Source organism: Aptenodytes patagonicus, chromosome 9 (genome assembly GCF_965638725.1).
Source record: "Aptenodytes patagonicus chromosome 9, bAptPat1.pri.cur, whole genome shotgun sequence".
In the NCBI taxonomy this organism is placed as follows: Eukaryota; Metazoa; Chordata; class Aves; order Sphenisciformes; family Spheniscidae; genus Aptenodytes; species Aptenodytes patagonicus.
The window spans coordinates 1797417-1811498 of record NC_134957.1 but is presented as its reverse complement, the minus strand read 5'-3'; the positions used below and the strand labels follow the sequence as shown (position 1 = coordinate 1811498).

Below are 14082 nucleotides of genomic sequence, written 5' to 3'. Positions count from 1 at the left end.
ACTATCCTTAGAGAGAAGGCTGAGCCTACTGTCTCAGCATGTTCCCTGACTGAGGGTAGAGGAGCTTGCAGTATTTTACCCAGAAATTCTTTTTTTATTAAAAACAGCTTTATGATGAAAAAATAGATCAAGGCTTCCCCTAGCTTCAATTACATAGTTGGATGTTGTTCTGATGTGGAGGGGGTCATGGGAGAGGGAGGGAAAGAGGAGCGCTATTCAGCAGTTGAGCAACAGCCCCACCAAAGCACGGGTCACAGCGGGTGTTGGGAAGGAGCAAGGCAGAGGGCTGGTAACAGCTTCCTTCCTTCCTCTCCACTTGCCACTGAACTACCTGCAGATCTAGTCCTTTCTTTGAACAGTTCTCACCCTGTTTTTAACCCTTAAAATGCTCAAGTCTCAAAAAGAATCTGGCTTTCATGAGCATATGGGATGATGACAGTTTTATTTTAGGGGAAGGAAGTTGGGAATTATTCACTAGATATGAGTCTTCCGTGTCTTTAGCTTTAATAATTACCCTCCAGACCATTGCTTTCACTGATTTGTTTAATGACCAGAAATGAAGCACAGTGTGTGCTTTACTGACACCAATTCATTAACTCATAACTTCAAAAATAAAAAAGCCTCCTGTTTTTTTCTTAGTTTTCTAGAATATTACCTGACGTATGCAAACTAGTTCAAAATACCTACCTCAAATTCACGCCGCTTTTCATAGATAGGAATGATCAGTTTGGAAACTTCAGAAATTGTTTCATAACGCTCTGCTTTCCACAGGCCATCTACACATTGTTCCAGCAGCTCCACCAGGACTTCCTACGAGAGAAACCAAATGGTGGTGTTAACAGTAAAAGTTAGAAGAGAAAACCATTTTAACTTCAGATGCTTTAACAGGTCCCAGTATAAGTAGCCACAGTTACATAAGTTTAAACCCTGTGTGTTCCTGGCCTTTCCAAAGGTATTCTAAATTTTGGGGAAAAAAATAAAGAAAAAAGGACGAGTTATTTTTTAAAAGTTCATTCATTCTTAATAAATCACTAGCACAGTAGCCAGCAAGTATGTCTTGGTTATTTAGCTACCTCCCCAGGAGAATGCCAAAACTCTGGGAGGGTATGCAGATGACAGCACTGGAAGTCCGAGGTATGTGTCTAAGAAACACTTCCAAGGAACATGTGTGCAATAGGAGTGGGATGCGATGCTAAGGATCCTCAAGCCTAGTCTTGATGAATGGGCAACTGGGCAGCTGGGCTGCAGGGCCACCTCACTCAGCCACGTGGCCCACCCAACACAGTTGTACAGGGATGGTGCAGAAGTAATTGTGAGACTTTATGACTCACGGGAGGATCTACCCACTTCCCCAGTGCCCTGCTATGGTTTCTGGATTGTTCTGCTAATGTGGTGTCCTGCAGCACAGCCCTAACTCAAGCGGAACCTAAGCTGACCTCTCACTCGACAGAGCTTGACTTGCATTCTGTCCCTCCTTGGAAATACCATGCTGCACTGCCCTGTGCTGGCAGAATTAGCATTTGCATAACAAGGCAGGCAGAGATTGTGGTGCAGCTTTTTCAGTCTCAGTGCTAGAAAAGCCTTTCAAAGGAACAAAGAACTTACACCAGTTTTACCTGTCTGAATTGTACACAGAAAATCCTTCAATGCAGATTTCTCTTGGGAAATTGCTGTGGAACAGTCTTCCTTACAGATGCCAGTGCACAACTATAATTTGTCAGAGCTCATGTGAGCAAAGTCTAAAACTAAATCCTAATCAGCTATCAAATAGCCTGTAGTCTATACTACAGGACCTCACCTCACCTCACTGTAATGTACATCCATCATCCCACCATCTTCTTTCATTGCACCTTCTTCATCAATGTTGGGAGTGATTTTCCTGAAGGCAGTGCATCCGCTGGGGAAGAGTTCTGTAGCAGACAAAAGCAAATGGGTTAGTGGAGTAACATATCTCAAATGCGTCATGCTTTAATGGCCAGGGAAGCTGACAGCAAAGTCCTACAAGTAGCAGGGGACCTGACTCCCATATTTGCTACTGATCTGCTATACGAGACTGAACACATCAGAACCTCCCCAGCCATTTGCCATGGGAGTCATTCCTAGTACGTAACTAACACCAAGCACAACAGATTTCCCAGTGAGCTATCTGGAAGTCAGCTTTGACCAACCTAACTGGCTGCAACCAACTGAAAGTCAGGAGAGAAGGACAAGGGTATATCTTTGCACAGAAGATGCAAGAAGATAGCTATTGCTGGATGCTGGAGAGCTGCATGGTAAGTGAACAAGATTGTACACTCCTAGCAGAAAGCACAGTTATGTACCCCAAAACTTTGAGTAGTTAAGCCTTTTCTGAACCCTTTCCAGCTTACGTATATGTAAAGAGTGCCAGTGACAGAGATAACTCAATGTATTCACTTGATATTCCTTTGGATTTGGTTCCTCATGTTTTTTTGAAGTTCTCCTTTACCAGCGGTTGTGGTAAGCAGCCTCCAGGGTACAAAGAAAGAGTTGCCAACTTTCAATACTCTCCCCTCTGCAGCCATGTGAAATGTGTATACATATCAGAAAAACAAGTCCTGAATTTTCCCACTTAGCCAACACAAAGTACAGAATTTGGAGGGACTCCAAGCCCCCTGAGCAAGGCATTTAAGACCTTTCCAGCCAAGGCAGTTCATGTAATCAGCTTTTATGCAGCCTTAACTTTCTGAAATGTTAAGTGTCCATTTCAACAATTACTCCCTTACAGGGAAATGAGAAATGGGGTCAATATGTCAACTGTGGAACAGATATTTAAAAGAAAACCTGCAAAGTGGTGTTACTTGAGAACACGCAGTCTGTCCTTCCTTCCTGTTTTGCATTAAACCACAACACTCCCTTTTTTTCTGATTATTCTTTACATACTTGTATAGTTAGGCTATAGTCTCATTTTTTGACTGAATTTTGACTGCTTTATTCTATAGTTTTCTGTACTGCCTACAGTGATACTTCCAATGAACATATTGACAGCCAGTTTATAACATGGGGTTCCCCTGTGAGCACATTTCCTAATGTAAAATACAACTGAACATTTAAACCGAGACATGATGTGTCAGTTCTTATTTCACTCAGCAACGTGCCAACATGACTGTCTAAGCAGAGCGGGCCAGCCTAGTAAATGCCTGTGTATGAACAATTGGATTCTTTTCCTAAAAAAATACTCATCTTCTTCTAGCTTTATCCACTGCATTAATTTTTTTTCCTTTTTAGGTTGTTTCTAAAATAATCATTTACCAAATCGAGAGAAACTTGTCTTTAAAAAGATTCTGGTCTCCCCAAAACCCATCACTGCACCATCTTCCTTGTGCCTCCCAAACAGCACACACTTACTTTTCCTGTGCAGAAACTCTGCAACGAGGGCTGCTACATGAACATAACACATGGCTGCCTGCAAAGTACAAAGGGGAAATTAAAATGTCATCTGTACATCTGTCTTGTTGTGCACCATGTTTTTAATTACATGAATTACCTCTGAAAAATCTCCATTTTTTACATGTATCTTTGCCATACTGTCCAGCCACGTTTTCCGGAGCTCTGGGGTACTTGCATAAGATTTGGCTAAACTGTACTGTAGATCTATCAACATTTCTGGATCCTTTTCATGTTCTTTCATTTGAGCGGTAGCCATAAGCACTGTACGGATTCTCTTTGTCAAATCTTTGACTTCGGAAGGAAAAGCAGTTGCCTGACACAAAACAAATCTAATTAGAAACAAATACAGAAATAAAAGGTGTCCAGGCTTTGCCAAAAAAAGACCGTTGCTACCCTTTTAGCCAACACTCCACTTACTGCCAATCTGAAAACACTGAGAACACAGGAGATAAGACTAGTTTTTCCTTATTGAACTCACACTGCATACAGCATACAGTATTTCATATGCAATTAGAGGCATTTCAATCTGGGCGTGCACAGGGCCAATCTCTCCTGGTCATGCGCTGGATGCCAGGCTGTTCCAGTGCTACAGTGAGGCAGGTACTTTGGCATCCTGAGAAGCTAGTGTGAGAGCGAGACAGAAGTGCTCTGTGCATGCGAATGTCCCAGGATGGGACCGTAAACCATGCCTGAAGTATTTTTCATGTCATTCAACATCTGGCTTGTTAGTCTCTGATGCAGTCACTCTTCAATTCCTAAAGCACCAAAGGCATTTGTAGAGCTTCCCACCACAGGAATGTAATAAATAAAGAAACACAGGCTCCAGTCCGATCCCCTGCTCAGAGCAGGGCCATCGTTGAGTTAGAGCAGGGCTTGTCCAGCCAAGTTTTATAATCTCCAAGGACAGAAATCCCACCTCGTTTCTGGGCCCTGTCCCAGGGCTGCACCATGTTCTTGGGAAATAATTTTTTCTTTAAATAAAGTTGGAATTTCCCTTGCAGCAACTTGTGCCCATTGCCTCTTGTCCTGCCACTCCACACCTCTGAGAAGAGCCTGACCTCCTCATCTCCATAACCTCCCTTTTGGTAGTGGAAAGCAGCAGTTCGGTCCCCCCTCAGCTTTCTCTCCTCCATGATGAGCCTGACTCACGTTCCCTCTCCTTGGGCTCCTGCTCCCCAGCTATCTCTGTGTGCATGGCATCCTCTCCAGTGTACTGAAATCTCTCTTGTACTCTTGCACTTATATAAATACATAAACTGGATATAATGATGGTCTCGTGATGTAAAATATGAGCAGCAAAGTATGGCCCAGTGAAACCCTTATAAACACCTGTGTACAGAAGAGAACTGAGGTTTTTGCCAGGTATATCCTAACTATAACTTTGTTATAGCACAATTCAGCACCTAACTGAGGTTCCCGTTCCACCTTCAGGTCATAGGATAATCACAGAACTGTAAAAATGCTTCCCATTTTCCTCTGTCCTACCTTGGCAGCTACACTGTGTGCAATGGAGCAAGCTGCAGTGATGATATATTGTTCAATGAGTTGGGAAGAAGCTGTTAATTCTAGCGCAAAGACAGACAATTATTTTCCAAAGAAACACAACCATTAATCTCCATGAAAGAGTGCTTTCTTAATATTACTGACACTCATTTAATTAAAATTAATTCCTGTTAATTATTACCTTCAGGCAGCAGAAGTACCATACCCTCCCTTGTCATTCCTCTCAAAGCTGGAAGTTCTTGGAAAGCTCTTTGGACACCCTTGCAAGCAGCACACTTTGCAAAGCGTAACCTGAATTGCGGAGCTCCGTCCTCTTGGTGTGAGGCCTCACGGATGGAGCATGACCTGCCTGTGCAGCTGGCCCTATTGCTGTTGGTATAATACTTGTTTACTGAGCAAATACAGCCCACTATGAGCTTATAAATCATAGTTCCAATCATTAGCCCTACCCTTAAACATGATTTCCTTGAGTGCGTCCCCAGTCTTGCATTAATGGCTGATAGCACATGATGTGATTTAACATCTCCAACTTACCTTCATAGGCCTGTCACTGTTTGCAAAGTTGTTAATGATGAGCAAGGAGTCCTGAAATCTTGTCCCACCACTGAGTGCCACATCTGCTATTAATTGGCTCACTGCAATTATTATCTGTTGGGACAGGGTAGGGGCTTTATTTAAACGAGCCCTAATAGAGGAGTTTTAGTGTCACAGTTAGTTACATAAAACGCTTATAGGAAAATATCACATCTTTCCCACAATGTAAGCAATGGTGGTTGTTGTAGCTTTGCTGTCACGTCTCACAAGGACAAATATTCCCCAGAGGACCAAACTGCTTTGCTGAACAGCGAGTTCACAGAATCAACAATATAACATTCGTAATAGAAATCCCTGCTTGTACATTAGTTACCACCTTCTGTGATTCAGTACAACCCAGACGGTATTCAACTGCCCTGCTAGGTATCTAAATTTGCTTCAAAAAAACCAATGCTGCAAAAGCAAATCCAGGAAAATCCCTTCTCCTGCCTCAAAGGCAGCTCTTCTTGCTGTCCTCTCCATCCCATCCCGGCCAGCCTCTGGGGCAGAGATGTATCTTGTGTCTGTGATTTCAAAAACTCAACAGCTTGGAGTACTTGACAGCAGTGTATTTTACCCAAACGGCCCTGGGCCAATCACTGGAAACAGGAATTAGGCAAAGCCTGGAAATCAAGTGGATTTTTGTCCATATAACAACGTCAAGATCATCTGCAGATATGAGGTGACATAGTCATATTGATATATCTGTTCATTAAATCTGAGGCGTCCTGCTCTCTAGCTTTTCCCCAGTCACTGACCTGAAGATGCGTTCTCAGAAATGTTCTCCTTTTGGTGAACTCAAAGTTATTTCTCATCAGGAGATACAGAAGAGCCGAGGCTTCGTTCCTTGTGGAGGACACCTTGGAAGTGCAACACTTCAAGATCTCGTAGCAGAGGGCAGCGCACATGTTCACCCTTCCCTTGAAAAACGCTGAGGGAAACTTCAAAAAAGGCATACAAATATTAGAAAATACACCACTAAATTACACCCACAGGGCTCAGCTGGGCAGGGGCATGGGGCAACACACTGGGCTCCAGCCTGGACAGCCTCAATAAAACTACCAGCATTCTGAGCCTGAAAATATTTGTGGAAATGAATTCGGGACCTGTTTTTAATCACATTTCCTAGAGCAATGTGAACTTTGCTGTCACACTTTTTGGGGATGTGCTTGTGTATGTCCGTTTATCCCCTTCACCAACAACTTTTGGGTTCATTGGCAAATTCTCACCAAAATGGACAGACAGAAGTTTTACGTTCTTACAAAAGCCATAAACACCAGCAGCGGGGCAGAGAGGAGAGATCCCATGGACATTCCCACCAAAGGCTGCCATCTGGGACATCAGAAAATCCACCAAAGCCCACCCAGAAGTCCAACCTTGCTGGGAAACATGACCTGCGATACTCACACAGCTACTTCTACACGTCCCCCCAACAAAGCCTAAAATCATGCTTGCCCTCAGGAAGGCAAACAAGAGACTTGCTTGTCCCAGAGAGCCTAAAATACACAGTGACCTGCCCTGGCTTGCCAGACAGGGCTGGCCCCAGGGAGGAGCGGGATCAAGCCCAACTGCAGCGTGAACTACCTCTGTTAGCCACGGGGCTCAGAGATTTGCAGCAGGGTGAAGAAAAGCAGAAGGGGAAGACCAGCACCCCGTACTGCCGCACCACGCCTACCACCTTACCAAACTCCTACTTCCAAGCACATCTGTGGGGGTAAGCTCAGCTGTGCCTGAAAAGCAGAGAGCTGCAGCGGTGCCCTGCCCCGGCAGGCAGCAGCCTCCATGCAGGGCTCGCCGGAGCGGGGACCGTCAGCGCGTGTCCATCTGGCCGTGGTCACCAGCGGTGGCTGGTGGGGAGGGGGCACCACACTTCTTCCTTCCACCCTGGTCGCAGTGGGCTGGGCACAGGGAAGCAGAACAAGGAAGGGTTTTGTGCTGGCATGCAGCCACCTCCGCAGCCACCGCAGGGACCTGGCTGGAGAGGGGTGATGCCAACACCTCCCAGAGGGAGAGGAGGCTGTTCGGGCATCACACAGCGGCACTCTGCTCCCCGTGCTGCAGCTGGGGGCCAGTCCCAGAGAATTTGCTGGCACAAAGAGGCAACAGAGAAAACCATGGTTTTTATCTGTTCAGAGGAAAGACGTCCTCAGTTCATTCAAGACCCAATGGTCCTCATGGGGCGTGGCCCATGAGCCACTTTTATCTGCCCCACTACCTTCTCCCCATGGGAGACGACAGTAAATACTGTCAGAGTATTCACTCACATCCTCCAAGTCAGAGCCTGGAGCTGTTACTGTGGCCCTCTACTCCTTGCATTAAGTATATATGATTCAGAAAAGCTTGTAGGTACTGTTGTGGCTGCCACCATGGCGTGCTGGTGAAAGGGTCTCAAAACAGGAATCTAGGAGCTGTGGCTAGCAAGACTACACTGTTGGGGATTACACCGAGCCACACAGGTTACAAGGCAGAATGAAGACACTGACCAAATACTTGGTGTTCACTGCCTCTGGCCAAAAATATTTACAAAAAAAAAAAAGGGAGAAAGAAAAGAAGCAAATAAACATCATAGTAACACAGGCCCAAGAGGATCATGTGTGCACTTGGGAAAGGGAGCTATTAAGTAATTGCTGCCTGTTGTAATGCAATCCTTCTCTCATAGCCAGATGGGGTCACGCTCTGAACTGGGTTTAGCCCAGAGCTGGCCACAGTGACATGCGATTAGGCATGCACAGGCAGCACACGGGCACCCAAGAAGATATGGCTGGCACTTGCTCTCAGCAGGGACCACTGCTTGCCTGCAGAGGCTTTTCAGACATTTCCAACCCAATGTTAGGGAGAAAAAATTTGCCTGGGAATCTTCTCCAGAAGAAGCCCAAGATCCCTCCCTGTGTGCTCCTCTCCACACTGCACCAGCTCTGGAGGAAAACCTGTGCCCTGTTCATAGGGAACCTGCATCCCTGCGCAGCTCCTTCTGGACACCAAGCCCAAGCAGATGCAATCGCTGCTGGTGCCAGGTTCGGGGCAGCAGACCAAAGGGTGTATGCCTGCTGGAGATCTGCCCAGGTGCTGCCTGCGGCTCTCCAGCTGGCAGGAGAACACGAGCTGGGAAGAGCTGCAAAACAGCACATGTGGCAATGACTCTGTGTGCACTGGAGGAGCACATTTCTGATCCAGCCCTAATACGAAGGGCCAGAGCAGGAGTCAACACAGTGAGCAGCTCCCAGAGAGGCCTTGGCACAAAAGGGACGTGAGGGCAGGGCAGCCGCAGCAGCAGGCAGGACATGCCAAGTGCCCTTCACAACTGCATGGGAGGCTGTAACGATGCTGCATCCTGAGAGCACTAGTAGGGGGAGAAAGCACAGCTTGACACGGTCAGGGGGAATTGCTAACAGACAGGGAAAAGCTTCCCAAACCGGCTGTTGCAGGAAAGGAGCAAGGCTCTGCTGCCCTAGTCCTTCAGGGCCTGGATTTGTGATGCCTCTAACGTGCCCTGCTAGTGTCAACGCACTGAGGGACAGGCAGGCACGGAGCGGGCAGCTACATGGGGTTTCCACCACACTCAGATCCATGTGTCTGAACTGCTCTTCAATGCAGGGCAAATTATCTCAGCCCCCTCTCCCCTGTACATGTTTTCCTTCACAACCTTTAATTTCAAGACCATTCCCAAGCACGTATATATGTATTTATCTGTAAGTGTTACTCTGAAAAGAAGGATTTAGTTGTTAAGAAAACCTAGACTATAAAAGCAAGAGCAGTCTAGCTTTTGTTGCTTCTTCCCAGCCAGTAAAACAGAGACAGCTTTCTTCCCAAATTCCCAGAAAACATGCATGCAAGCAGGATTCATTCTAAAACCAAAACCAAACATGCAAACAATTATAGAACTTGTTTGTTCTTTGCTTTCTTGTGAGGTTTCTTTTTTTTTTTTTTTTTCCTATCAAGGAACCAGATTCAATGCAGAAAGCAAGCTATTTTTAAGACAGATTTTGGGATGCAGAATAAATCTCAGGAGTTTTTTCCCCTCCAGCAACCATTTGCTGTCACCGTTGATAAGAGGGGGATTCTTTTGATTGTAATTATTAGCTACAGAAGGCCGTAAAAATCACAAATTGTCCATTCTAGCTGCATCAAAGGTATAACTCACTTTTGGTTTTCTTGAAGTTAACACTAATTTTTAGCTACAGTGATACACAACCCAAAACAAAGCAGTGCAGTTTTCGTATTACAAAACAAACTTGCAGGAAAACATGCCATCCTTGCACTTGTCATGAAATGCAGTGACCCCCCCGGCTATTTTATTGTCACTTTGGGCCTTAGAAAAGCCCTTCAGAGGACTTAAAAGGAAGTTTGGGACTCATGTGGTTATGGAGTTGGCAAAGAAAACACTTCCTTATAGATACCATCTGCTGGGCTGATATCTTGCTTTTACAGAAGCAACACTGTGTCCTGTCATAGGGGAAATGTGAGAAATTAACTGAAATCAATCTTTCATATCTTTGAAGACCCATGATGCCAAATTCAGCGTGGATTCAGGCTGGTATAAATCCAAGAAAACGACCCCACTGCCCATCCTTGCAGCAGCCAAGAACACAGCCTGTGTTGCTGTAATCAGCATTTTAGAAAGCGAGCGTGGAACCCCTGAAGGCCTCCAGGTTTTGAAGGCTGACGGTGAGCAGGTGTGCAGGTTTGGCTTCGCATTTATACAAACACAGAAAATTTGCCAGGGAGGCAAGGAAGGTCTTTTATTTGCTATAGGCACAAAACAAGTATTTCTGGCTAAACAAACTTTCAACTAGTAAGGGGAAGAGATGTGCAGACAGACTGTGTCTGAGTGGGGTGCGTGCAGATCTGCAGCAGGATGGATCTCAAGGCTAAGCAGATCACAGGCAAGCAGAAAACTCAAAAGAAAGGTAGAGCAATAAACATGTGTTGGGCCCTGTAGAAAAACTGAGTGATTCCTGCCAATGCCAATTGCCAATCTAGCAGGCTTTAAGAAGCGCCATGGAAAAACATCTCGTAGGAGACCACGCTGTCTGGAGCCAGACAGGTAGCTAGCAAGAATTCTGCATTTTCTGCTTCTCACGTGTTTGCTTAGGACAACCAAAATTCAGCCCTAGACATACTCATACTAGCTCTTAGCTTTGCTGTGGGGTTATAGTAAAATGTACATAGCACAGACATTTTCCACCTTTGAAAAACAGTTTAGCAGTCTCCTTCTTTGATCAAACTTTGCTCGGCAACTAGTGCAAGACCTCCTTTGGAAGTAACACTTTGCTGCATATCATTCACATACCATGGTCTGCCTGGCTGCAATCTCACACCACATGGATTTCCCTCATTAATGAAGTGTTGCATTCAAGTGATTTGAGAGGTTTTAATTCATTTTGAATTTACGATAACCGTGCAGCTTGGAAGGAATGGAGTTTGCACGTACATCTGGTCTCGAACATGTACTTATGAAAAGTGGCAGGTTTTGACAAGCATGAAGGGAAATGTCAGCAATGGCATCAGTCACTGCTCTTATGTGGTTAGCTGTGGCTTTGATGCTGCTTGAGCTCAGGGGATTAAACAGCCTCACTGCATACCAGGGCTCAGAAAAGTGTAGCAAGAGGTTCAGCAAGCACTATCCTCTTTCAAACGCAGCCGGAGAGGAGCAGTTTGTCAGTACAAGTATTATTCAAGCAATAGCATTGTCAGCAATATTGACAGTTTGGGGCAAAGATTCAAGAAGCACCAGCTTTTGGTCGAACAGATACTAATCTTTAGCAGAAGTTTTGTGACCAAGGCAAGATAGGGAATTCCTCACGATTTCTCCTTTTGTTTCCTGATATCCAACAAATAATAAATAATTGTTGAAATAGATAACTTAACTGGGCTGGTTTTTAAATCAGTGAAGAAGTTGTTTTCTAAAACACATCTCCAAACAGCACAAAATATCAGTTTAACAGCAGTTTAAGCGTACTGGTCTCTTCTGTCATACCTATATAAATTCTCCTGCACCTTTAGAGTCATGTATTACATACCTTGCTAATGAAAGCTCTCAGAGAGGCGAACACGTGCTTAAGAGCTGCTTCTGACTGCCCGTTTTTGAGAAAAGCCAGATGAATATCAAAAACCTTCTTCATGAGTGGATTGTGGCCATCGTTGCTTAAAAGCTGGGTCTGGAAAGCAACGAGAGAATTTATTTTGCAGAGGTGTTGTGCCTGAAGCTGGAAATGACAGAGATAATTTTGCATAATTAATCACATCAATTCTTAAGCCAGATAAGGAGCAGGGCCTTCAGTAAAAATATAACCAATAAATGTGACAACCAGTACAAACTTACACTAGTTGGTCAGAGGCTATTTTTATAGCAGAGAAAAAAAAAATATTTTATTACTTTTGCATCACTAAATCCAAAACCTAGCACAATAATCTGTACAACTTTCACCAGTCACCCAGAGTTATTTTAAATAAAACAGGCTGTTACCAACACAACTACCACACCGTTTTTTCCATTTCTTTTTATTTGTCTTGACAAGTGTTTCATTTGCAGCCCAAAAGAGGGGGGGGGGGGAAGACAATCACATCTTTTCACCGGACAGATTCGTAGCTGCAGTAAGTCAGTATACTTCCCTTGTCTCCTGCAAAGTTTTGACAGTTTGCACCTTCTGGAGATATGGCAAAATGGAATTACTTGGAGATGATTAATACAGGTTGGTGTCAGAGTTATCTTGCCTGTGCCTGCTGTCATCCTTGCAGCTGCTGTGCAGGAAGCCTGGTGCGCAGTGGCCACCCAGCAAGGATGTGGATGTCCCATATTGATAGGAGATCAATAGTCCCTATCTCATTGCCAGCCCAAGCAATCCTTGGGCTGGCTCAGGTTTGTCTTTTGACATCCCATACATATCTTGTAGCAGGGTAAGTTTAGGATCCATACTTTTTAACTGAACTCATTTACTCTGTCAGTAAGAACAGCATCAGCACTTTTACTGTAGTACAGAGCACACTTCTGTGCGGTAACACTGTATGACCATAAAAGCAAAGCAGAAGTCCATTAAAGCGGAAGGGAATCCAGTCTATCCTGTGGTTTGAAAATCACATTGTTTTGTGGTTCAGCCATATTCAAAAAGAGGCAACTGAGAAAGTCAAGCAAGTTTTAACTCTTGCATCTAAATCATTCTGCTTGTTGACAAACTCCTAAGGAGTAGTTTAACATATGCACCTGGATGGCTTTTTTGCTCTGTAACAAAAAAGAGCAAAGGATATGAAACAGAAGATATGATGACCTTTCTCTTCATGTTGTTCGATACTTCTAAAAAGGAAATCTTAATTGTGCTTACTCTAAAATCCGGAGTTGTTGTGACATTATGCAAGACACATTGCTATGAGCAGGATTCCTCCAACCACACTTTGAGGAAGAGCTTTTCTGGAAGAGTATTTCAGTATTTTGCTGCCAGCCTGGGGTTCACTTCACCACAGAGGCTTTGATTCTTGTAGATGGCAATGACTGCTGGAAGTGTGAATCACTATATGGAGGAGAAGACTTCTACCAGTGGTACTGGTCCTATCTGAACTGGTAACCACAGCTGGAATGCTTCAGCCCCAGAGACATTCATGTACAGCGATTCAAAGACATCTGGGCCTCGCTTCTAGGCAATTTATGGTAGAAAACAGTGACTGTTCTAAGAATGCTAGACCTTCATTTCTCTTTCCTCTAGTCCCTCCTTTCTGTATGATGTACATTTCCTCTTATTCTATTTTTGTCATGCCTACACCCATGGTATAACGTCCATGTAATTTTATCTGGTCTTGCCATTTTGAAGAAATTGCAAAATTGCATAAGTGCATAATTACTCTGAGACCTCATGAAACACAGCATTTTGGAAAATAAACAAGCTGCAAATTATTTGCTTTTGTAAAGCCTTCCATAATCTGCCACTCTAGGAGAATGGATCACCAAAATCAACACGCATACAGAAATACAGCACACTTTTCTACAATACTTTTGATTTCAATGCTGACCTTGAAACTCTGAGTGAAAAAAGAGATGGTGTCCAGGACTGTCAGGCACACTTCGGTGGCAATATTGCCCTCCAGTAATGCCTGGTGCACAATATCTGCTTCTGAGGTGCCTGCATCTGTGGACAGAAAGCAAATCGGGAGGAAACAGTGTTCAACACTCCAGCTCCCACAGGATCTAAATGCTGACATAGATAAGGTTCTCCCCTTGCACTTCACTGGGTTGGGAGATGAGGTAAGAATAGCAAGACGCTGAATTTGCCAGCTCCATTCATAGAAGCTGCCTCAGCCTGATGCCAACCGAGAAAAACAACCTCAGTTATTTCCCCTTAATCTCACTGTCTTTAAAGCCAGAGAATGAGGTGTCCAAGTTGTATCCGCAGAGGGGAAACGGCAAGGTGCTTCAATGGGGCAAAACTCACCCACGTGGAGAGGCTTAGGGCAGATCCCAGCCCAGGTCTCTGCGCAGGGCAGCTCTCCTGCTTGCCCTGCTCACTACCCAAACCAAGGTGTCGTCTGCACACGCGCTCAGCCAAGGAGTTGAGCTGAGACAGGCGAGAGGAAAAAGCCACGGAAGTCCCAGGGGTGATTTTTAAGGGG

General features: G+C 44.7%; 1 protein-coding gene across 5 annotated transcripts in view; it reads right to left on the bottom strand.

Annotated features, from left to right (window-relative positions):
• Positions 1 to 14082, bottom strand: part of DOCK11 (dedicator of cytokinesis 11) — a 90394-nt gene that overhangs the window by 13064 nt on the left and 63248 nt on the right. For all 5 annotated transcript variants that reach the window (XM_076346896.1, XM_076346902.1, XM_076346898.1 and 2 more), the window contains 8 exons: positions 13486 to 13601; positions 11505 to 11642; positions 6243 to 6425; positions 5446 to 5559; positions 3506 to 3721; positions 3367 to 3424; positions 1804 to 1910; positions 688 to 810 (listed from right to left, as the gene is read on the bottom strand). In XM_076346896.1, coding sequence (XP_076203011.1) covers positions 688 to 810; positions 1804 to 1910; positions 3367 to 3424; positions 3506 to 3721; positions 5446 to 5559; positions 6243 to 6425; positions 11505 to 11642; positions 13486 to 13601 — 1055 coding nt within the window. The remainder of the gene's footprint in view (positions 1 to 687; positions 811 to 1803; positions 1911 to 3366; positions 3425 to 3505; positions 3722 to 5445; positions 5560 to 6242; positions 6426 to 11504; positions 11643 to 13485; positions 13602 to 14082) is intronic.